Source organism: Euleptes europaea, chromosome 1 (genome assembly GCF_029931775.1).
Source record: "Euleptes europaea isolate rEulEur1 chromosome 1, rEulEur1.hap1, whole genome shotgun sequence".
Classification (NCBI taxonomy): Eukaryota; Metazoa; Chordata; class Lepidosauria; order Squamata; family Sphaerodactylidae; genus Euleptes; species Euleptes europaea.
Genome location: NC_079312.1, coordinates 168,143,700 through 168,168,730, shown reverse-complemented (window position 1 = coordinate 168,168,730; position 25,031 = coordinate 168,143,700). Strand labels below are relative to the sequence as shown.

The following is a 25,031-nucleotide window of genomic DNA, read 5'->3' as shown; positions in this document are numbered from 1 at the left end:
AAGAACTCTAAAAATTCTGTGTTGGGGTAAATTTTTGTTTGTTTGTTTTGCTATTTCATTTTTAATATATCCAACAACTGCTTTTTGAATCCTACACCTTGTTACAGAGAACTCTTTTGCCTAAAATTTGAGACACCCTGCTTCTGTATTTATTAAGAGCGTTTGATACCTTGACTGGGGTTAGTAACAGAAGGCATACATTGGGATCAAGGATAACCTTTGAAAGCAGAGCCAAAATAAGGTGGGAACTCTTCTTGAGCTACCATGACAGTGGATTTCTCTATGTCAGTCTCTCCAGCTTACTGACAGAACCACGGACAGAGCAGGGGACTCTAATCTGGTGATCCGGGTTCGATTCCCCACTCCTCCACATGAGCGGCAGACTCGAATCTGGTGCACCGGGCTGGTTCCCCCACTCCTCCACATGAAACCTGCTGGGCGAGCTTGGGCTAGTCACAGCTCTCTTCTAGCTCTCTCAGCCCCACCTACCTCACAGGGTGTCTCTTGTGGGGAAGGGAAGGCAATTTTAAGCCGCTTTGAGACTCCTTAAAGGTAGAGAAAAGCAGGATATAAGAACCAACTCTTCTTCTTCTTCGTCTCTTGCAGATCTGGATTCCTCAGCAGGAACAGGACCTCCTTGCCTGCTTCATCCCATACCAAAGCAGATGTGCCCATGACGGCACCCAGCCTCTGATGAACCATGTTCAACCCAATGAACCCGCCAGTCAACAACTATGTGGAACACTGTTACCTTCGGCCACTCCATGGGCAGAGCCAACCCAGCAGCATGGTGGAAGGTCGGTGTGACCACGGCAGCCAGGCTGTGGTCTAGTGATTATACGCTGCGGCCTGCATCCAGGGATGCTCGAGCGGAAAACATAAACAGCGCAGTTCCACCGATGCAAGATTTTGCACAATCCTGAGCATTTTCTCCCCTGTATCTTTCACTACCCAGAAATGCCCTGCCTTGCACCACATCTTGTGCAAGTGGAAAAGCAGTTTAGGATACACTTGGGCCATTTATGCAGGGTTGATTTTGATGCTCACTCAAAGCTCCTTTTTTAAATCCGACCTTTAAAATGACTATTCATGGTCCCGATGCAAGAGGAGAAAGCCAAACAAATTCCACCCCCTCCCACTTGCCTGCTCCTTCCATCCTTCGTTTGCATAGCCATTAGCAATTTTCATTTGCATAGCCAAGCCTCGGCTGTGATTCTTCATGCTTCCTTCAGTGAATGCTTCAAGGCGGGGGCAGAGCAAATACAAAAGGTCACGTTAAAGGGGCTCTTAAGAAATGCAAATCAGGTATGCGCCCTCTTTGCAGTGAAGTCTGGAATGACAGTTCAGCATGAAGAAATCAAAAAAAATATGCGGGGCACTTCAGCCTGGAACGTGCTGCTAATAACCAAGCATAAATGGCCTAGGTTTCCCTTAGGTCATTTATGCATAGGAATTTTACCTGAGGTTCATTGCTCGCAGGACCCACACTTTCTTGTTGGGAATCTATGCACCAGCAGTCTCCAAGCTCAAATCAAGTCCCCGCCCCTTTAAATGCTGGCCTGGAGGGAAATTGCTTCTTGACCCCAAAGTGGCGATCAGCATTTCCCTGGGCATGTAAGAAAGGGCCACGAGAGCCAACTACTGATACAACCCTCCCTGCCCTCCCTCTCATGATCTACCTAAGTAGATGTCGGTCCAAACTAAATGTTATGGTGGCCACGAATCCTACAATAATGTCGGCTCATGGCCATTGTAATGCCTAGTGTGTGTGTTAAGTGCTGTCAAGTCACATCCGACTCATGGCGACCCTATGAATGAAAGTCCTCCAAAATGTCCTATCTTTGACAGCCTTGCTCAGATCTTGCAAATTGAGGGCCGTGGCTTCCTTTACTGCAGAGGTGGGGAACGTCAGGCCCGGGGGCTATATAAAGTCCGTGAAATCATTTGGTCTGGCCCTTCGTGGGTCCTGGCAGATCTCTAGCTCAGAAGGATCTAAGACTGGCGATATGCCCCCTCCCACGGACAGGAATAGTCTCTATTCAAGACAAATGTGAGTTTCTTTTGCTGAGAAAAGGAACCTTTTCCCGCCTTGCAGAAGAGTCATTAGCTATGGAGCTGCTAGGACCGCCCAAGAAACTGTGTTAACCCTTTCCCACCCAGGCCATGGAGAAATGTATTCCCGGTTGGATGCCTGCCTGCTTGCCCACGCCGGGGGGAGGTGTCATCTGGGGCAGCTGCCTGCTTGGGGCTTGGTTGGTTAATTTTTAAGTTTTTTTTTTTAATCTTTTAATTGATTTTCAACATTACAAAAACCAAAATTAAAAGATATATATTTCTACATATGAACAATCGATGGGTAAAATAATAACATAGGAGAACAGGGCAGAGGCTAATTTTTAAGTTGATAATTTTGTATGGCCCGTGAATGATGTTATAAATATCCAAATGGCCCCTGGCGGGGAAAAAGGTTTCCCACCCCTGCTTTATTGAGTCAATCCATCTCTTGTTGGGTCTTCCTCTTTTCCTGCTGCCCTCAATTTTTCCAACTTGACTGTCTTTTCCAGTGACTCTTGTCTTTTCATAATGTGACCAAAATACGATAGCCTCAGTTTAGTCATTTTAGCTTCTAGGGTCAGTTCAGGCTTGATTTGATCTATAACTCACTGATTTGTTTTTTTGGCAGTCCACGGTATCCGTAACCACATTTCAAAGGAATCTACTTTCTTCCTATCAGCTTTCTTCTTTGTCCAGCTTTCACACCCATACATAGTAATAGGGGATGCGATGGCATAAATTAACTTAATCTTGGTGGCCAGTGACACACAGTGCCTAGCACTCTTTATTTATTTAAAACATTTTAATGTCGCTTTTCCACCCAATCAGGGTCCCCATAGTTTGGCCCCGAGCCATGAATGACAGTGGCGTGGGACTGTGGGGAGATCTTCAGGACAGTCCCCATTTCTAATGGCTTGCTCTGTTCTCTTCCAGGAATCAACGACTTGTCATATTACCACCAGGCCAACTCGATGAGGAACCACCACACCTATGGGGTGGCACCTGCGGGTGAGCACCCTGCTCATACCGATGGTGAGTCCAGAGCAGTGACTGCTAACCTGGCTACCGCCAATGGGGTGTCTAGCATCCGTTCATTTCTTAGCACTTCTGCTCCGAAGCGAAGAGCCCATCCTTTCTTTCCTCCATCTCAATGGAGCAGGAAGTGTTTTGTGAGAAACTGGGAGGCGTCAGTTCCTGTACCTACAGGGAGCACCTGTTCAGAAACAGCTGCCTCCATTGGAGGACAGTGCTTAGCCTGGAACCTCCCAATATCCTGGGATTGGTCCCTCAAGGCAGCCATGTGGTGGTGGTATCCGCTCCCTGTTCCCAAAATTCAAAAAATGCCCACAGGTTCAACAAGATGGGGCAACCCTGGTACAGAGGACTGATAGGTTAGGGTTTCCAACCTGCAGGTGGTAGCTGGAGATCCCCCCCCCCCCGTTACAACTTATCTCCAGGTGACGGAGATCAGTTCCCCTGGGGAAAGTGGCCTCTTTGGAAGGTGAACTCTTTGGAAGGTGGACTCTTTGGAAGGTGGACATTGAAGTCCCTCCCCACCCCAAACTCCACCCTCCTCAGGCTCCACCCCAAAAATCTCCAGGTATTTCCCAGCCTGGAGCTGGCAACCCTGTGATATGTACAAGGGGGTGACAGATAAAATAGGGTAGGAAGTACAGAGGAAGAGATATGAGGAATTTTTTTAAAATTAGAGGCTGTAGGTTGGAGTGAAGGTATATAGCTGGGGTTGCCAACCTCCAGGTGTGGACTGGAGTGCTCCCGGAGTTACAACTGATCTTCAGACTACATAAATTGCTTATTTGTTTATTATTTATTTATGTAAAACATTTGTTCCCCTTCTGGAGAAAATGGCTGCTTTGGATGGTGGACTGTATGGCATTATCTCCCCTCCCTAAATGCCACTTTCCCAGGCTCCACTCTCAAACCCCCAGGTGTTTCCAAACCCAGAATTGGCAATCCTATTATAGCACATGCAGGAATTAGCATGCCGGTAGGGTTTCTTTGACATTTCTTCCATAGCAGTTTCCACTGCTGAACAGGCAAGCTCTCGTGATGTTTAAGAGTGGCTTCTTTGCTGGTCCTTAGAAGCTATTGTTCAATGCAGGCTCTGGCACATGTATCTCCTCTTAAAATCATGGCTGTGTTTACTAGAGATTGCCTCTAGCTTTAATCCAGGGGTGGGGAACGTCAGGCCCGGGGGCCGTTTAAGGCCCGCGAAATCGTTTGGTCTGGCCCTTCGTGGGTCCTGGCAGATCTCTAGCTCAGAAGGATCTAAGACTGGTGATCTGCCCCCTCCCGCAGACAGGAATAGCCTCTATTCAAGGCAGATGTGAGTTTGTTTTGCTGAGAAAAGGAACTTTTTTCCCCCTTGCAAAAGAGTCATTAGCTATGGAGCTGCTAGGACCGCCCAAGAAACTGTGTTAACCCTTTCCCCCCAGGGGGGCTAATTTTTTAAGTTGATAATTTTGTATGGCCTGCGGATGATGTAATAAACATTCAGATGGCCCTTGGCAGAAAAAAGGTTCCCCACCCCTGCTTTAATCGGACAGCAGAATAATTGGATGTAAAGCGCTGTGACTGGGCCATCCCATATGAAAGGGGCAGCGTTAACGCCATAGAGCAGTGATGGCGAACCTTTTAGAGACCGAGTGCCCAAACTGCAATCAAAAACCCACTTATTTATCGCCGAGTGTCAATGCGGCAATTTAACCTGAATACCACCCGCAGAAAGGGCCCAGAGGGAGAGGCTAGGGTTGCCAAGTTCCTCTTCGCCATGAGTGGGAGGTTTTTGGGGTGGCGCCTGAGGAGGGCAGGGTTTGGGGAAGGACTTCAGTACCATAGAGTCCAATTGCCAAAGTGGCAATTTTTTTCAGGGGAACTGATCTCTATTGGTTGGAGATCACCCGGGGTGAGGCAGAGCCGGAAAGGCCAGCGGCTTGGAGGAACCGCGCGTGCCGGCAGAGAGGGCTACGCGTGCCGGAAGTGGCACGTGTGCCATAGGTTCGCCAACACGGCCATAGAGGGATGGGTTATGAGCGAGTGAAATCAGAGGGGCTTCAATGACCAGGCGAAGCAGACAGCTGATGGAGACTTGGGAGAAACGCGTTCCAGGCTGAGAAAAGAGATTAAACGCTCGCAGGGAGGGGGAAAACAGAACCACCGGTGGAAGAAACGAAGGATACAAACGCTGTGGAAGAATAGCATAGAAACAGCGTGGCCAAGAGAAGCCAAACCGCTGGATCCTTCTTGCGGAGAGGTGGCTGCCAAGCGCGGGGCGTCTGCAGCAGTGTCTCGTAATCTCTTCCTGCATTCCAGGCCCACATGTCTGTTACGTGTGAGGTCTGAGCTGGATGTTGCGTTGGACACATGACCGACGCGGGGGACTTGTGGTCAGATGGCAGCTGCGAGTCCCCCGTGAGAACTCAGTTGCAAAGCGGGCAGTTGCAAAGCAGGCAGTTGCAAAGTGGGCAGGGGCCTGATTCAGATCGGGCCTGGGGCGCAGAAGAAGGGTTTCAGCCTGCCCCCGTGCTCCTTCCCTGATCAGAAGTGTCCCTGGGCCTTACAGGACAAATAGTGCCCACCCGGGAAATTTTTGATCAGGAAAAGGGTGCCAATGGGGCAGGATGAAGCCCCTTCTTCCCCTGTGCCTCAGCCCCAATCCAAACCAGGGCTCTGCCAACCATTTTATTCCATTCCACAATCTGAGTAATAGGATTAGTTGAAAAACAAACTAAATCATCTGCATATGCTTTAACCTTAAAATGATTTCTCCCTATTTTATAACCTACGATATCTACATTATTTCTAATCTTTCTCTGATTGAAAGTCCTCCGTTGTCAGTCACACGTAATGTCTAGTGCAGGTCTAAGGGACAGAAGCACGGAAAAACCATGAGGAGTGTCCCATATTGTACATCAGAGAAATGTAACTGCTGTTTTGATGTATTTTAAGGTGAAGATTCTCTCTTTCCGCTTTTTGGCATTTTTAAAAATTTAATAAATGAAAATTAGTGATCAGCCAAGAAGGGATGGGGCCGTGGCTCAGTGGTAGAGCATCTGCTTGGCATGCAGAAGGTCCCAGGTTCAATCCCCAGCATCTCCAGTTAAAGGGACTAGGCAAGTAGGTGATGTGAAAGACCTCAGCCTGAGACCCTGGAGAGCCGCTGCCGGTCTGAGCAGACAATACCAACTTGGATGGACCAAGGGTCTGATTCAGTAGAAGGCAGCTTCATGTCATGTCAGCCAAAGATGTCTCTCCCTTTTATTTGTTTGCTTGGTGATCATATTTTATCTCAGAAATCCCCCCACCCCAAATCTAGAGATGAAGGGTTTTAGCCACCCCAGAAAAAATGGGGGCAGGGCAGGCAGGATTCCCTGCATGTCCAATTTCTACATAATAAAATCAGAATTGTCAAGCACAGAAATAAAATCTTGATTTTTTTTACAGAAATCATTGAAATCCAAAGATGGCCAACTGTCACTGGGTTTTTTATATTTAAATATTGGTTGAGGAGTACGCACAATTTTAGGCCAAGTTTACATGTGTGAGTTCTGCTTTTTCATATTATTATTAATGAAATTCACACATGACATAAAACATGCAATTTAAAAAGCCTTGCGATTGTAAATGTTGATAGATTTGGCTGTTCGGTTAAAATTGCTGATTGTGAGTCTCAAAAGTTCTTAATGAAAAACAAAACTCTTGCACTGTCTTCTGAAGATCTAGATTGACAGATGCCATCGGGGCCATAACTAAGAAAGCCCTGCACACTACCCAAACTACCTAAGAACTAGAAGGGACCCCCCGCATCAGGTCTTCTAATGACTTTAGGTGGAGAAATGTGTTTTCCAATATAAGGGTCTGAGTCCCATGTAATGGTAAATCATGGTTTGCTCTCCATATTTGAGCCATGCATGAACTGAAAAGTGTGCAAGCCTAAGGCTTTCCAATAGTGTTGGAAGCCTAGAGGCTTTTACTCTCCCACCCCCTTCCATTCATGCATGGCTCAAACATTGCATTAGGAGCAAACCGTGGTTGCTTGTTACCAGCCAAACCCCAAACTAGGGTTTGTCCTTTTGCCTTCAAATGGGAGAGAATTAACTGTAGTTTGCGATTTGGAAGTAACAACAGGTTTGCCACAGAAGCGATCATTTTCCAAGTCACATGAGGAGGGAGGAGGGAGGGAAGAAGGGGGGCATGCAAGAGAGAGGATTGCCAAGGCTTGTTAACACAATGGTTTGTCATTCCATGTGACCCGTGCTGCGGTGTCCTTTCCCGAGTCCGGAGTTCCTACGAGACTCCTCCTCCCAGACAAAATAACCTCTCCCTACTTCCCGCCAGGTACGCGCTTTTCTACACCCCGGAGCACAGCCAAGCTGACAAAGAAGCGGGCGTTGTCCATCTCCCCACTCTCTGACGCCAGTATCGACCTCCAGACCGTCATCCGCACTTCACCCAATTCCTTGGTGGCCTACATCAACTCCCGCTGCGCCTCAGCCAGTGGTTCCTATGGGCATCTCTCAATCGGCACCGTCAGGTAGGCGCTCCTTTCTGGGAGAGGTCAGTGGAAGACAAGGCACTGATCACCAGTGTGGTACCCACGGGCGCCATGGTACCTGCCGGTTTGCTTCCTGGGGCCCCCTTGCTTCTGGTGCTCACTTGCCTCTTCCCCAAAGCAATGAGCCAGTCCTAGCTTTCTTCCAGCCCACTGGAGTAGAAGACTTCAGGAGACATCACCTTTGGGTTCATTGCTTTGGGGGAAGAGGCATGCTGGGAAGAAGAGGCACACTTTGAGGTTACAGAGAAAATTCTTGGCCCATTCAGAACGGTAGCTCATTCTTCTGCCGGTCCCTAAATGGTGAATAACTGCTCAGCAGTTGACTCTCGTAGCTTTTTAAAGAATAAAGTCTAGAACGGGTGTCAAACATGTGGCCCAGGGGCCTCATCCGGCCCCTTGAGAGCTCTTATCCAGCTCATGAGCCAGCCGAGACAACCACCCCCCTAGTCCCAAGGTGTCAATGATCAAATACTTAAATAGAAGAAGAAGAGTTAGTTTTGATATGCGACTTTCTCTACCACTTAAGGAAGAATCACCTTTCCTTCCCTTCCCCACAACAGACTCCCCGGCTTACAATCACCTTCCCTTCCCCTCCCCGCAACAGACACCCTGTGAGGTGGTTGGGCTGAGAGAGCTCTAAGAGAGCTGTGACTAGCCCAGGGTCACCCAGCTGGCTTCGTGTGTAGCAGTGGAGAAACCAACCCGGTTCTCCGGATTAGAGTCTACTGCTCCAAACCACTGCTCTTAACCACTACACTACTGTAAGATATTGTTTTAAGCATGGTTTTATTTTAAAGTAAAAAATAAAATTAAAAATAACATCATTAATTGGTCTTGCCTGTGTCTTCTGTAAAGTTTCTGTCTCCAGACCCTGGCATTAAATTTTACGGTACACATGGCCCAGCCCAAACAAGTGACATTTATGTCATATCCAGCCCTCAGAAACCCAAATTCTGTGCCCAGTACCACACTTTTTTTCACACCTGTGAAATCACTTGCTTGTCCATGTGCCCACCCTGTCCTGCACATGATGCAATCCTGCCAATGCTTCATTGTGTCTTTATTCTAGCCCTTCCATCGGATTCCAGGGCCCCATGGGCCACCAGAAAGCCCAGGGGATGTCGTTCGGTCACAATCCAACCATGGTTCCCTGCGGGTCTCACGAGCACCTAGCTGGCCGGACAGGGATGGTGCGCCACATGCCACCCCCTTGTGGGATGCTGAAGCACTGCCAGGTAAGTGGGTACCAAATCTGCCATCCCACCCTTCTCAGCGCATTGTTTGAAGCATGTGAATACTTAGGTAGTCCCTTAGAATGAATGATCTATCCAGGGGAGAAAGATGGGTGGCTGCCGAGACGAGCGGGCGACGGGCCTCGATTGGGTGTGGGGCTGTGGTTGGAGAGGGCGCCATCACCTGGAGCTCTCGCCGTCTCTTTCCCACAGCTGAAGTCAGAGCCAAGCCTGGGCAGCCCTCTGGATGCCCTGAGCACCAAGTGCCCGGAGGAGTGCTCGGAGGGTGACATTTCCAGCCCAGCCTCTACGGGGACGCAGGTAACGCCAGGCCGCAGCCAACATGCTTGCCCTTGCACACACCGACACCCACTCATAAGAACATAAGAAAAGCCCTGCTGGATCAGACCATGACCCATCAAGTCCAGCAGTCTGTTCACACAGTGACCAACAAGGTGCCTCTAGGAAGCCCACAAACAAGATGACTGCAGCAGCATTGTCCTGCCTCTGTTCCACAGCACCTAATATAATAGGTGTGCTCCTCTGATCCTGGAGAGGATAGGTATGCATCATGACTAGGATTCATTTTGACTAGTAGCCATGGGTAGCCCTCTCCTCCATGAACATGTCAACTCCCCTCTTAAAGCCTTCCAAGTCGAGCCGTCTGTTCACACAGTGGCCAACCAGGCGCCTCTAGGAAGCCCACAAACAAGACGACTGCAGCAGCACCATCCTGCCTGTGCTTCACAGCACCTAAGATAACAGACATGCTCCTCTGATACTAGAGAGAATAAGTATGCAGCATGACTAGTATCCATTTTGACTGGTAGCCATGGGCAGCCCTATCTTTCATGTACATGTCCATTCCCCTATTAAAACCTTCCAAGTCCATCAGTCTGCTCACACAGTGGCCAACCTGGTGCCTCTAGGAAGCCCCCAAACAAGACGACTGCAGCAGCACCATCCTGCCTGTGTTTCACAGCATCCAATATATTCGGCATGCTCCTCTGATACTGTTATATTGGGTGCTGTGGAACAGCCACAGGGCCAGTTTCAGGGGTCGGAGCGGCACTTTCAGAAAGAGAACAAAATTCTCACAGCCAGCGTTGCGTAACCGTGGTGTATTCCCTGCCCCCTGCCCGACCAAACATACAAATCTCACTGTCTGGTCTATCCGTCCTGTCGTGGAGTTATTATTACACCGCATCTTGATTCCTTTTGGTGGACTGAAAAGACCCAATCAACATATGCAGCAAGAGCACATGGAACATCTTTTCTTTGACTTTCCATTCCCTCCCCACCCCCCATAGATTCCGCCCCCTTGGTTCCACAAACTCAACCCCAGCACCCCCTACCCTATCCAACAACACAGTCGCAGGGGCCCATCTCTAGTGCCCCCCTGCTGCCCCCTTGCCTCTTAGTGCCCCCCCAGGTAATCCCACTTCCCCCCAGGGGGTGGTACTGCCCACTTTGGGAACCACTGGTGTAGATAGTGGGGTGTCTTATATTTGAATGCTCCCATGCAAGGCGGAAGAAACGTCGTACTCATAGAGAAGCAAGGCAGGGGGAACAAATGAATTAACTTTCTCCCTGGGCACGTTGATTTTCTGTGTGGCGAGAGGGATGGTGGAGCATTCAAATACGAGATTCTTCTGTCAGCAGTCCAAAGTGGTGTCGTTCAGGGAAAACTGTACCCTGTGTTCTTGCTGCCTGTATAGCTCAGCTCCAAGAGACTGGCTACGGGCCTCGCATCCAGCAAAAAGCAGACCACCTCTGCCGGTTTAGAACCCTAAAGGGTCTGTTCTGGTGGGCCAAGAAGCAGAAGGGGCTTCAAGTCAGCAGTCCATTTTAAATGGCTTTAAAATGGGGGTGATGCCATCATACCTAGTTCGGCCCCAAGTCCCTATTCTTAGGCCAGGAAACACAGAACTTCAGAAAATGCCTTTCTACCTGAACTGGGGGCATCCCTGTGGAAAATGTAATGTGTCAGTAGGCCCATAGTCAAACAGGAAATGCAGAGCTGGTGGTTGGCTTTCTCTCCTCTAGTCATTATCTCTCATGTATAAAGTTGCCAGCCTCCATGTGGTGGCTGGAGATCTCCTGCTATTACAACTGATCTCCAGGCAACAGATGGCCGCTTTGGCAATTGGACTCTATGACATTGAAGTCCCTCCCCTCTTCAAACCCTGCCCTTCCCAGGCTCCACCCCCAAATCTCCAGGTGTTTCCCAACCTGGAGCTGGCAACCCTACTCATGGGGTCTTTGTCTGGATTATGCATGCTGTTTCCGACTGTCAGAGGTCGCCTCGCTTTCCCCCTGTGTTTCCCCGCATTTTGCCCGTGTTTTCAAAGTCAAGGTAAAACAGGTCCCTGAAAACGTGGGCAAAACGCGGGGAAACGCAGAGGGAGAGCGAGGTGACCTCTGATGGTTGGAAACGGCATGCATAATCCAAACAAAGACCCGAACTCGGCAGGGGGGGGTGACCGCAAGTGAAACAGCCATGCATAAAAGATCAAAAAGTACCAATCTAATCTATGCATTGTGTTCAAATGCCAAGGATGCAGAGAAAGGGAGGTCCTACATAGCTGCTCCTTTTCTATCCTATTCCTTACCTCCGTAGGCTTACCAGAGCCCTTCCTAGAGTTTGTTTTAGATGGTGTGTAAGACATTTTTTGTCTGGGGTGGTGCTGATCATTGGTTGAGGTTAAGTGAGTGGATGGGGGGGGAGGTATTGTGATTTATCGTGTTTTATGTTATCATATTTCTGCTGCCCCTTAGCCCTTTTTAAAAAGAAGCATTATATGGATACAAGTAAATAAAAGCATGGCAGGAAGACGATATATTGCTCAGCTCCAGTAAAGGAGAAATTTGCCCCTTAAGTGAGACCCGTTTCCGCCCGCTCACCCACATGACGCTCACAAGAGAGCACAGGGAAAGCATGATAGGGCATTCAACATGTGGTGCTGCCTTATACTGGGTCGGACCATTGGTCCATCTAGTCTAATCTGTGGCAGCTCTTCCGAGTCTGAAGCAGAGGTGTTTCCCATCCCTGCTGCCTCTTAACTGGAGATGTCACAGATTGGACGCATGATGTTAATCATGTGTGCCCTCCCACTGAGCTGTGGCTACTCTAACAAGCCCAGAACAAAATGGCGCACAGCAGTAAGAACAGCAAAAGTTTGGTTCTCAGACTTCAGGCCACCGCAACGAGCTACCACTGGATGTTTCCTCTCTTCCCTGTGAACTGTGCCGGCGGAAAGTGTTGGGGGGTAAGGAATAGGCTCCAGTATCACCAAGCTACCCCCAAGAACTTCTAAATGTGTGTCATGTCTTACCTCCATTCCAGGACCCCTTACTAAGCATGCTAGACCCCCGGGACGAGCTGGAGAAGGAAGACGGGAAGGTGGAGGCGGAGGTTGTGTATGAAACCAACTGCCACTGGGAAGGGTGCTCCAAAGAGTTCGACACCCAGGAGCAGCTGGTGCATGTGAGTTGACGGGGCGCCAACGTGTGGGGCCCTCTGGTTGGCCGGACGGGTTGTCTCGCTCACCCCTTTGCTCTGAGACGGGGCGGGCTTCACCGAACGCGTCCCAGAGTGATTCCCGCTTCACCTATGTGATAAATCAGGATAAGAACCAAAAGCATAACGGGTGATAATAAGGGTAGCCGCACGTCTCCACGAGACGACGAGGTTGCTGTGATCCTCCAGGCAAACATCACGCCAAGTGTCCTCTCTGTGGTCTGCTGCAGGAAACCAGGGCGGGGACGTAGAGACTCGGTCTTGCATGGCCACGACTTGAGCATATTGTCTCCGGGCTCAATAAAAATATCTCTGTCTCCCTGCCTGCATGTCAGGGCTGGCTCAATCCAGTCTGCCGCCCCAAGTTGGACGTCTCCCACGAGGCCCCGGGAAGGTGCAGAGTGGCAGTGGTGGCAGAGAGCCTCCTCCTGTCCTCACTACCACTGCTCAGGTTTAAGTTGGCCTTCAGGTGTGGCACTTGGCCCCAAGAGGCAAGGCAAAGGCCCTCCACCCCTGTCCTGGCTGCCTTTGCAAGGGCAGAAACAAGGAATCACAGGTATTTTATGCATGGCTGATACACTCACCGTCGCCTCTCCGATGACTTCGGGTCTTTGTGTTGATTATGCATGCCGTTTCTGACCGTCAGAGGTCGCCTCGCTCTCCCCCTGCATTTCCATGCGTTTTGCCTGCGTTTTCAAATTTGAGATAAAACAGGTTTCTGGAAACGCAGGGGAAATGCGGGGAAATGCAGGGGGAGAGTGAGGCGGCCTCTGACGGTCGGAAACGGCATGCATAATCAAAACAAAGTTTGGAAGTCGTTGGAGGGGTGACGGCGAGGGGAAAAGCCATGCGTAAAAGGCCATAGTTTCTGGTCCTGCCCTCGGTGGACATGAGGAACAGCTGGGTTCCCCTCTTAGCTCTGCTAGTGAAATATCAGGGAAGGCAAGGCCTCCCCAGATGAATGGCCGGCTTCCACTGACTCCCAACCTCTGCATTGCTTCTGTCCCCTGCCGCTGCAGCACATTAACAACGAGCACATCCATGGGGAGAAGAAGGAGTTCGTGTGCCACTGGCACGACTGCTCGCGGGAGCAGCGGCCCTTTAAGGCCCAGTACATGCTCGTCGTCCACATGAGGCGCCACACAGGAGAAAAGCCCCACAAGTGCACAGTAAGTGGGACGGAGGGACCCAAAAACAGTTAGCCAGTTTTCGGCCGGAGTTTCCGGGGAGATAGGCAGGGTTGTAGTGAGAGAAGCTGAAGCGTGCCCCCCAACCAGCATCGGTTCTAGGGGGTGTATTCTGGGCTTGCTCGCAGAACATGGAAGCCAATAGAGGCAGCAGCTGGCCAGCTGTTATGCAGCCGCCACTAGGGGTACATTTTTCCTGGCCAGGAGCAGAGAGCTTCCGTTCACAGGATTGCCCAGTGGTCACTGCACACCCCGATGCTTACCAGACTACGTAAGCAGCAGCGCTTCTTCTATTATGGTGAGCCGGGGAACAAAGCGCACTGCACAAGGACAAAAATTGGTACTGGATGGTACCATGCCAGGGAGGGCAGAGCTCCCATACCTGCTAGAATTGGGCAGATCAGTGTGTCGTTGTGCAGACGGGCTGCATAAAGGTGTAGCATTTCTCAGTGCTGTTCAACAGGTTGCCCCAGCCAAAGTGTCCTCTGTTGCAACAAGTCTGCAACCCACAGAAGTCCTGCCACCCCTCACTCCCGGCCACACTGTTATATGGCCTGTGAGTCATGTTTGGCCCTGCTTCTTTAACCTCTACTCGCAGTGTCATCCTAAGCACCGTTACACTCTTCTGGGCTCATTAACTTCAGTGGACTTAGAAGGCTGTACCTCTGCTGAGGATTGCGCTGTTGTGGTAATGAATGGTCAGGGGTTGGATGCCCAGAGGGCAGGCGGGCGTGAAGCCGTGGGTGCGGAGAAGAAAGCTCTGCATTGGGTTCGGAAGAGAGAGATCAAGGCCCTCCAAGAGGTCTTCCCCTTCTGCCCGGCCAACCTTCACCCCTCTCGCCACACAGTTCGAAGGGTGCAACAAGGCCTACTCGCGGCTGGAGAACCTCAAGACTCACCTCCGCTCCCACACGGGCGAGAAACCCTACGTCTGCGAGCACGAGGGCTGCAACAAGGCCTTCTCCAACGCCTCGGACCGTGCCAAGCACCAGAACCGGACGCATTCCAATGAGGTACGCATGTTCATAGAATCAGAGAGTTGGAAGGGACCACCAGGGTCATCTAGTCCAACCCCTGCACAGTGCAGGAAATTCACAACTACCTCCCCCCCGCCACACACACACCCAGTGACCCCTACTCCATGCCCGGAAGATGGCCAAGATTCCCTCCCTCTCATCATCTGCCTAAGGTCATAGAATCAGCATTGCTGACAGATGGCCATCTAGCCTCTGCTTAAAAACCTCAGAGCTCACCACCTCCTGAGGAGGGCTGTTCTACTGAGGAACCGCCCTGTTAGAAAATTCTTCCTAATGTCTAGATGGAACCTCTTGTGATTTAATTTCAACCCGTTGGTTCTGGTCCGACCTTCTGGGGCGACAGAAAACAACTCGGCACCCTCCTCTATGTGACAGCCCTTCAAGTACTTGAAGATGGTTATCATATCCCCTCTCAGTCTTCTCCTCTGCAGGCTAAACATACTCAGCTCCTTCAACCTTTCCTCATAGGAATGGGTGCAATTGAACAGGGATAACTCTTGTTGCCAGATACTAGACACTGGTAAATCACTGACTCTATTTGAATCACCTTTTTGATTTTATCCCGATTTTTCCTTTTGGGGTGATTTTAAGAGATGCTTTCCAAAAAAGGCTGTGTACATCCATGTGCGCTAGAGGTCTTCATGTTTCAGGCCTCTCCCCTGGGTCACGAGAAATTGACTATCTGAGTGGGAAGGTGTCTATGTATATCCCCCCCCCCGTCCGAGTGTTTTTTATTGGTATACATGCTTTCCTTGACCCTTTGGATATCACCCATTCATACGGGCTGTACACGGGTGCTGCACCCCACAGGCCAGGGGCAAGCCAGACCAAACCGCTGCGGTGCATCCAGTCATCTGCTGCTGGGCACCTGGATTCCTTTTGGGGACTTCACACATCTCGCCTGTAACAGTAAAAGTTGACCTGCCAGGGGGTTACTACCTACACCTTGATGAGGACGGAGGAAAGGGGCTTCTGCCTCCTAGTCCTCAATGTGACATTTGAATATGCAAGAAGGTATGGAGCCCTTCCTGAAACCATAGCATTGGAGAAGGGGCATCTCTTCCAATCCTGGGGGAGGAAACCGCATCCCAAACTATTGGGAAGGAGCCTATGTATCTTGACTCCAGTGTGCATGTGTGCAAATGGCCATGCATGGAGACAGAATGGCAGTGCCCTGTTTCCATCCCATCCCTACCTTGTAACACTTATCCAGATAATTGGCATCGCTTGAGCTACAGCTAAATTTAACCAGATCCACTGGGAGATTAAGCATTATTTTGTTTTGCAAGGAAAACCTTTGGTCTGGTTTCCGAAACTCATGCAATACAGACTGTGGCAGATAACTTGAATAAAGAGCACAGCAGGTGGAGAAGTGCCTTTAGAAATGTGTTTGTGCAAGGGTCACCCATAATGTACAAGAAGTGGGGAGCAAATACACAGCTGTCCTTATTTTATCAGTATAATGTCACAGCAAGTGATGCGGAGGCATGCCTTGACATTCAGACAGGGGATAGTCCTGAGAACCAGTGTGGTATAGTGGTTAAGAGCGGTGGTTTGGAGCGGTGGAATCTGATCTGGAGAACCGGGTTTGATTCCCCACTCCTCCACATGAGCGGCGGAGGCTAATCTGGTGAACCGGGTTGGTTTCCTCACTCCTCCACATGAAGCCAGCTGGGTGACCTTGGCCTAGTCACACCCTCTCAGCCCCACCTACCTCACAGGGTGTCTGTTGTGGGGAGGGGAAGGGAAGGTGATTGTAAGCCGGTTTGATTCTGCCTTAAGTGGTAGAGAAAGTCGGCATATAAAAACCAACTCTTCTTATTCCTGTGTCCAACTCGTTTCAAAAAGGTGACATAGGCCTTTTATGCAGGGATGTTTCCCCGCAGTCACCCCCACCAACTGCTTCAGGGCTTCCTTTTGATTATGCATGCCTTTTCCGACCATCAGAGGTTGCTTCGCTCCCCCCGCACGTTTTGCCTGGGTTTTCCATATTCTGGCTAAAACAGACCATACAGTGCAATCTTGAGAACGCTTTCCTGGGAGTACACCCCACTGAATAGACCTGAATAGGATTCGGAGAAGACCTGCTATAGGATTGTTCTCGTATAGTGCAGTTTGAAACAGTTAACACCCTTCCGAGTCCGTTGAAGTCAAGAAGGGTGTAATTCTGTCCGGGTTTGCGCTGCTACTGAGAGCCAAACTGCATGTTATAGCTGTCATGGGTTTAACTCGTGGCCAGCCACCAATACCATTTTACAGAGGAATTTGACCTCTTTACCTGTTCCCTACCTGTTTCCCTTGGTTCCTTTTGCCCTTGTATCTCCTTGATAAGTCTAGCTGTGGTCCATTTCTCCCCCTGTGACTTGATATTGTATTATTGCCATAAGAACATCCCTCCCTGTTGGGGAATTTGCTTAGGCGCCGAAATTAGATTAGATTTATTAGTGCAAATACTCCTCGTTTTATGGTGATTTTATGTATTGTATTTTAACTATGTTGTTGGCCACCCTAAACCCAGCATTGCCAGGGGAGGGTGGTATATAAAGTATCATTGTTATTAATTATTATTATTAATAATAATATTTTTATTTTATTGTTGTTGTTATTGATAATAATATTAATTATTATTAAATCCTCTTGGCTGTTTTGGTACTTGAAAAGGCGCAGGGGGAAACAAGATCCCCAGGTTCCCCCCCACTGGTCAGGATTGAGCCCTCAAGGCATTTTTTTCAAATGGTCAGATTCCTCTGTAAAATGGTACTGATAGCCATGAGTCAAACCCACGGCTGCTGTAATGTGTAGTTTGGTCCTGACAAAAACCCATCCTGTGATACAGTACCACCCAATACATAATTCAGAGGCAGATTGACCAAGAGGTTCATGTAGTCCGTGAAGAGGGCTATGACAATCTTGTTGGTGCTCTGGCAGAAACCCTACGTCTGTAAGATCCCCGGCTGCACCAAGCGCTACACGGACCCCAGCTCTTTGCGCAAGCACGTCAAGACGGTGCACGGGCCGGACGCTCACGTCACCAAGAAGCACCGCGGCGATACCGTGCCCAGCAGCCGGATGCTGGCTCTCCATGGAGACATGAAGCAAGAGAGGGATAGCGAGGGCAGGAAGGAAGAGGGCAAGCTAATGGTGCCCGACTCTAACTTGGTAAGCAGGGCGGATTGGTTTAAATTAAGTCAACTGAAATCAGCGAGGGTGGTGGGGTGGTGGGAGGCTATCCCCCAGAGACGTACGTGAACTCTTTTGTTGTCTATTGACTGACCAAGATGTTTTCTCCACTGTTCTTTCATAACAGAGAACAGGTTTTTTTTGTGAGTGCACAATAGTAAAATTTTAAGAGTTTGCAACTTGGATCCTCTACTGTCCAGAATGCTGGCAGATACAAGGCCATAGCATCACAGGAATGCAAAGCGGTTGCGAACAAGTTGCTTCCACAACAGCCAAGCCTAACTGACGGCTTCAATTGGGCCTTATCTCTGCCGCTGTAGCAGTGCCCGCTGTCGCCAACTAGGCAGTTCTGCCATTCTCAGCCAGGTGTTTTGCTTCAGGGTTGTTTCAGTCCTGCTCTGGCTCACCGCAGTCAGGAAGGGCTCTATGCTGGGCTGGTAACCTCGCACTCTGACATCGCTGTTGCGTTTCCAGTCAACCCCCCCCCCACCGCCTCTACTCCAGTGGCTTTGGTGAGCCCTCTGGGGGCTTTGGTGAGCCCTCGCTTGTTGCAAGGTGTCAGGCCCTGCTGGAGTGCTTGGGCAGGAAGGCAGCAGACACGGTGAGCCATCTTCTGGTTGTGGCTGTTCCTCTGTTCCTCTGCTCTCAACCTGCCTCCTTCTGTTTCCTCTTCGTCTGAGGAGGCCTCAGGCTGACTCTCGGTGGACTGACTCATGACATCTACCTTAGCGTCACGCTTCTCGCTGCGGGATCTGTGAGGGAGTCCTGGGCTTTACAGTGCGATCCTCTCGTGCTGGGGGCTTTGCAGATAATTGAAAGGCTCTGGGGTCTAGTGCAAGCGGTAGAGCCCCCAGTGCCGGAGAAAATGGGCTTCCTGGCAGATGACAGCTGCCACAGGACCCAGAAAGAAACATGCAGGGAGCAACGGTATAGGATCCAAGCCTGCATTGTCCCGGAATTGCAACTGATCTCCAGATATCAGCTCCTCTGGGGAAAAAGTGTCAGCTTTGGAGGGCGGACTCTATGGCATCACATCCCTGCTGAGTTCCTTCCCCTCCCCAAGCGCCACCCTCCCCTGGTATAGAATCGTAGAATCATAGAGTTGGAAGGGACCACCAGGGTAATCTAGTCCAACCCCCTGCACAATGCAGGAAATTCACAAGTACCTCCCCCCCACCCTCAGTGACCCCCTACTCCATGCCTAGAAGATGCCCAAGATGCCCTCCCTCTCATAATTTGCCTAACGTCATAGAATCAGCATTGCAGATCTCCAAGAATCTCCCCAGCTGGAGTTGGCAACCCTATGACTGCAACAAACTGAATTCCTAGGCAGGTGGGTTGATGTAGAAAGAGTTCCCCGATCTTGCAGAGCTGAGGAAACTACAGCCTTAATTAGTTGCCCCACCACCTAAAATTTGTCCCCACCAGATTCAGTTAACCATAGGAAACGGGTGTCAAACATAAGACCCGTGGGCCAGATCCAGCCCCTTGGGAGGTCTTACCTGGCCGGTGAGCCACTTGAGGCAGCCACCACCACCCCACTCTCGATCTGGGCTGGTGAGGCATAGCCAGTGTGGTGTACTGGTTAAGAGCAGTGGTTTGGAGCGGTGGACTCTGATTTGGAGAACCAGGTTTGATTCCCCACTCGTCCACCTGAGCAGCGGAGGCTAATCTGGTGAACGGGATTTGTTTCCCCACTCCTACACATGAAGCCAGCTGGGTGACCTTGGGCTAGTCACAGTTTTCTCTGCACTCTCTCAGCCCCACCTACCTCACAGGGTGTCTGTTGTGGGGAGGGGAAGGGAAGGCGATTGTAAGCCGGCTTGATTCTTCCTTAAGTGGTAGAGAAAGTCGGCATATAAAAACCAACTCTCCTCCTCCTCCTTTTTCTCTTTCTCCTCCTCTTCCTCCTCCTCCTTCTTCATAGCTCGGCCTGACCAAGTGACATTTATGTCATATCCAGCCCTCGTAAATATTGAATTCAACACCCCTGGTCTAAAATTAATCAACTAATTCAAGCCGGCAGCCCCCCGGCATTTATAGCACCTCAACAGTCCAGGTATATTCTAGCACCAGCTGCATATTTATACTCCCTGGAAAGGAGGGCCTATACACTGGCCAGATGTGCAGCCCTACCATCTGCCATATTAGAAGGGAGATTTAAGAAGATCCCCAGGGTGGAGAGACTTTGCCCGTGTAACACAGGGGAGCAGGAAACCATTGGACATGTATTTTTTAGATGTCCCCTCTACAAGTCAGCCCGCTTCAGTATTATTGACCCTTTGATTAGGGAAATGGGCTCTGTTCATGAGGGTGAACGGGCCAAAAGGTTTCTGCTGGGAGACAGCTCACCAGTCACCACCCAAGTTGCAAAATATTGTGCAGTAGCAATGAAGCTACGTCGCCTCAATATTCCCTAATCTGTGGAAGTGTAAAATTGGGTGATTCCTAATTTTGTTAGCCTTGGTTGTAAACATCTACTCTGTATGGTCAGTTTCTGCTTTATCTGTTTTATCTGGCATATTAGCCGCAAATAAAATTTATTTATTATAGAGCCGGCCAGCCCTATTAAAAAATGTACCTTTCTGCACATCTCTGGGTGTCTTCCCCACTGTGCATCTTAAGCGGCAAGAGGGGAATTAACGCGGGGTGCCACCGTGAGTCTCCGGCCACAACCCCTTTAACCACACGACCGTGTCTATGTCCCCTCCCGCCCCCCCCCCAGAAACCGCAGCCCAGCCCCGGGGGCCAGTCGTCCTGTAGCAGCGAGCGCTCTCCCTTGGGCAGCGCCAACAACAACGACAGCGGCGTGGAGATGAACGCCAACGCAGGCGGCAGCCTGGAGGACCTGTCGGCGCTGGAGGAACCCTCGGAGCCCATGGGGACCTCGGGGCTATCGGCCTTGCGCAAGCTGGAGAACCTGCGCATTGACAAGCTCAAGCAGATGCGCAAGCCCCTGTCGGGGAAGGGGGTCAAGCTGCCTTCCATCTCGGGAGCAGGTGCGTGGGCAAGGGTGGGTGGAAGCTCAGAAGCTAGGCCAGTGCTTCCCAAACTTTTCGGGCCGCCACCCCATTGGTTCCCCAAACTCCACCCCAGCGCCCCCTACCCTACCCTATAAAAAGCATTATTCAAAACATGGGTTTGCATGACGCACTAAAGAAGATAAGAACAATAAAATTGCAAAACGGCAACAATGAATTGCCCAGCTATTCAAAATCAAATTAAAACTTTTTAGCTGAAATTTATTCAACAAAACTGGGGAACTTGATCCAGTGGTACCAGCTCTTCAAAATCTGGAAAAAAATTCTGATAGTTCCCACCAAATTTGCCAGCATGGTGCCATGGCTTGATCTGTTGTAAATGAGTGAGTAACACAGTTGAACCTCTAGCACCCCCCTGCGGCCCTCTGGCCTCTTAGTGCCCCTCGAGGTAATACCCCCCAGGGGGTGGTACTGCCCACTTTGGGAACCACTGAGCTAGACAGCAGGACCGCCATAACAGCCTGGTTGTCCAGGATTTTCCCTGGATTCTGCCTCCAGGTGTAGTGTAGTAGTTAGAGGGAGGGGCTAGGATCTGGGAGACCCAGGTTCGAATCTCCCCTCTGCCATGGAAGCTGGCTGGGTGACCTTTGCGCCAGCCACACACTGTCAGCCTAACTTACCTAACCAAGTACTAGAAAAGAGCAAGAGTCCAGTAGCATCATAAAAACTAACAAAATTTCTGGCAGGGTAGGAACTTTCGTGATCCACAGCTCACTTCTTCAGACCAAGAAGTGAGCGGAGGCTCACGAAAGCTTATATCCTGCCAGAAATTTGTTAGTCTTTAAGGCACTACTGGACTCTTGCTTTTTTTCTACTGCTATTGACAGACTCACAGCTACCCATCGTGATCTATCTACCTAACCAATAACCATTGTGGCTCAGTGGTAGAGCATCTGCTTGGCATGCAGGAGGTCCCAGGTTCGATTCCCCGCATGTCTAGTTAAAAGGATCAGGTGGTAGGTGATGTGAAAGACCTCAGCCTGAGACCCTGGACAGCCGCTGCAAGTCTGAGTAGACAATACTGACTTTGATGGATCAGTGGTCTGATTCAGGACAAGGCAGCTTCATGTGTTCCTGGGTACCTCACAGGATAAAATGGAGGTGAAAAAGCCACTTTGGGTCCCCTTTAGGCAGAATGATGAGGTATAAATAAAGAAAATAAATCAATAAATATGATATTTGCTGGCCTGGATCCCCAAGCTTTCATTTAAATGAGATCCTCAGCCTTTGGATACCTGAAGACACGAAACAGGGGTCCCTCCAGGGAGCATCCCGCCAAATGGCTGAGTGAGAAGCAGGGCCCGCTGACGCTTTCCATTGTTCCAGCCAACGTGAGCAGCGGATTCTAATCTGGTGAATCGGGTTGGTTTCCGCGCTCCTGCACACGAAGCCTGCTGGGTCACCTTGGGCCAGTCGCAGCTCTCGCAGAACTCTCTCAGCCCCACCTACCTCACAGGGTGTCCGTTGTGAGGAGAGGAAGAGAAGGAGGTTGTAAGCCGGTATGGCTCTCTTTAAAAGGTAGAGAAAATCGGCATATGAAAACCAACTCCTCTTCTTCTACTTTTTTAGTTTGTGTTCATTTTCTCCATCCTGGTAGTCTGTTTGTTCCGCTTCTTCACAGCCCCCCCGAGAGAGATGCCTGGCCTGTGCGGGCCGCTCTCCGCTGTCTCGCACCGTCGCATCATGGAGCTGTCATCCGGTGACCTGCCCTCCTTGCCCGTGCCAGGGGACCGCCGCGGTAGCACCACCAGCACCGTCAGCTCAGCCTACACCGTCAGCCGTCGCTCCTCCATGGTGTCGCCGTATCTGCCGGGAGGGGGAGCCCCGAACGGGCTAGGCCCCCCAGACGGTTATGAGCCCATCTCTCCCGACGCCTCCAGGCGCTCCAGCGACGCCAGCCACTGCGGGGGTCTCCCTGGGCTGGGCAACCTGACGCCGGCCCAGCAGTACCGCCTCAAGGCCAAGTATGCCGCTGCCACCGGCGGGCCGCCCCCCACTCCTCTGCCCAATATGGAGAGGGCCGCTCCGCCCGGCTTTCTCGGGGATTACTCAGGCTCCGGCCTCCCTCCTTTCATGCGGAGGCACAGCGCCAACGAGTACCACAGCTATGGCCCCGGCATCCTCCACCCCCACCTAGCACCCAATCACAACACCCGCCGGGCCAGCGATCCCTCCCAGACCGTGGGCGAGGGGCACCCAGCTCCCAGAGTGCAACGCTTCAAAAGCCTCAGCAACATGAGCCCAGCCGGCATGGGCAGAGGCGGCGGGCAGGCCATCGGGGGCTCGGATGCCAACCTGCAGCGTCACCTGTTCTCGCCACGGCCGCCCAGCATCAGCGAAAACGTCTTTTTGGAGAGCACAGCCATGGAGGGCGGCCGCCCGGCCGGAGAACCAGAACTGCTCGAGATAGAACCGTACCTGGGCTACCAGGAACCGAACTACCCTTGCCAACCCGTGAGCATGGAACTGCAGAGCGACGTGGCCCACAGGGGCACCCCAAGGGCAATAGCTGACTTGCAGATAAGTCCGGCGAGCCACGGGCAGCTGGAGAGCAGCTTTGAGCAACCAGATTACATCCATCCTCCCTGCCAGATGAACCCGGCGTTCCACGCGGCCCGGCAGTGGGACGGCAACAGCTCGGGGATGAACCCCCCGCCTCCCGCTGGCATGGGGCAGTGCCACTCTGCCCAGTACCCGGTCCCTGATGCCAAGCACATGGGGGCGGAGCCCGGCAGCGGAGCCCGGCAGGGGGGCTTCCCGTTCGTCCAGCCGCAGATCAAAGCCGAGCAGCAGTTCCAAGCGGCCACGCCAGCCCTCGCCTCCTGCCAAGGCATGAAGCCACTGCCCTACAGCCAGGCAATGTGTGGAGGCGGCGAGTACCCACCGGAGAGCCAGCAGGGCCCTTGCTTTGGCATGGGGACAGCCCCTGGCAGGCGGTCTCAGACCCCCATGCTGCAAGTTAAGGAGATGATGGTGCGGAGTTATGTGCAGTCGCAGCAAGCTCTGATGTGGGGGGAGCAGCAGCCCGGCGGCGAGGTCCTGATGGGCCTGGACGGAACAGAGAGCGGGCAGTGCCAGCAGCACCACCACCCTTACCCTGGCCCCAAGTACTCCAGTTACCCTGCCAGGCCTCCGCAAGCAATGGAGAACAAAGCACTTTCCAGTCCCAACAGTCAGTGTTACCCCCCAGGGGTGGTCCCACACCCACCCGGCGCACCCAAGCTGCCCAGTCGGCAGAGCGGCCTGAGCTATCAAGGGAGCCCTGCTTACGAACCCTCCAGCGATGCGGGCCCCCGCCGGATGATGCGCTTGCCCCCTCTCCACGGCCCCGAGGAGGCATGCTACTCCAGCCCGATGCCCGTGCCGCTGGGCAAAGCCACCGGGCCCAAGCTGATGGGCGCCCACTCAAGGCATCACCCCCCGCCCAGCTGCGTGGCGGAGGACCCGGGCGGGCCTTACCCTCCAGGGCTGGACGGCCTGAAGTCAGACTCTTTCTCTTACCTGCCGGAGGAGCAGGTGTCCAACAGCTTGGACACCCTGGACTTGGAGAACACCCACTTGGACTTCACGGCCATCTTGGACGAGGCCGATGTCATCAGCCCCGGTTCCCCACCCGGCGGCCCGGCCAACATGGCCGTGGGGGATATGAGCTCCATGCTGAACTCCCTGGCAGGGGAGAACCAGTTCCTTAACACCCTGTCCTAGTAGGGAAGGCTCTACAGCTGCAATGATGGGGTATTTTCTTCCTAACTAGAGCCAGACCGGCATGAGAAGTAACAAAGGTGACTCTTACTGGCCCGGACTCTATAACTTATGGTCAGGAAGGTCTCTGCAAAGAGAAAAAAAAGCGAGATAGTAACTTCCAGGGTAGCTCTTGGTACCAAACTGCTCAGATCAGACCTCCTGAACACGCTTTGGCCTTTAGTAAGGGGCTGGGTGACGGTGGTGACGGATGAAGGATGGGGGTCTTCAGGAGAGGGAGTGGGTTCTCTCAGTCCACTCTCCCAGCTGGTAGAGCAAACTCAGGAGCTCCTAATCCCTCCTCTCCGCACCGTACACGTACACACAAACTACCACACTGAAATCGGCACTCTTGGTAAGCACCCTTCCCAAAGTGCCAGTTCCCCAGAGTCCTTTGCACGCGAGAGGGCCGCCACCGGGGAGCTATGAGCCCACGGCGCGTTGTTCCAGAGGGTTGGTTGAC

The 25,031-nt window shown here is 51.5% G+C and overlaps 1 protein-coding gene across 1 annotated transcript; it reads left to right on the top strand.

Annotated features, from left to right (window-relative positions):
• Window positions 1–629: 629 nt before the first annotated feature.
• Window positions 630–24,555, top strand: GLI1 (GLI family zinc finger 1). The gene is made up of 11 exons (XM_056858031.1): window positions 630–797; window positions 2,989–3,087; window positions 7,414–7,609; window positions 8,700–8,865; window positions 9,076–9,183; window positions 12,209–12,349; window positions 13,402–13,551; window positions 14,418–14,582; window positions 17,535–17,765; window positions 20,512–20,785; window positions 22,449–24,555. The coding sequence occupies exons 1-11, from the start codon at window positions 701–703 to the stop codon at window positions 24,530–24,532; spliced, it is 3,711 nt and encodes a 1,236-aa protein (XP_056714009.1). The 5' UTR covers window positions 630–700; the 3' UTR covers window positions 24,533–24,555.
• The last annotated feature ends 476 nt before the right edge of the window (window positions 24,556–25,031 follow it).

Coding starts and splice junctions, on each gene's coding strand:
- GLI1 (XM_056858031.1), top strand. CDS start 701: ATGTTCAACCCAATGAACCCGCCAGTCAACAACTATGTGGAACACTGT. Junction 12,350..13,401: donor CCCAGGAGCAGCTGGTGCAT/GTGAGTTGACGG, acceptor CTGCCGCTGCAG/CACATTAACAACGAGCACAT. Junction 13,552..14,417: donor AAAAGCCCCACAAGTGCACA/GTAAGTGGGACG, acceptor CTCGCCACACAG/TTCGAAGGGTGCAACAAGGC.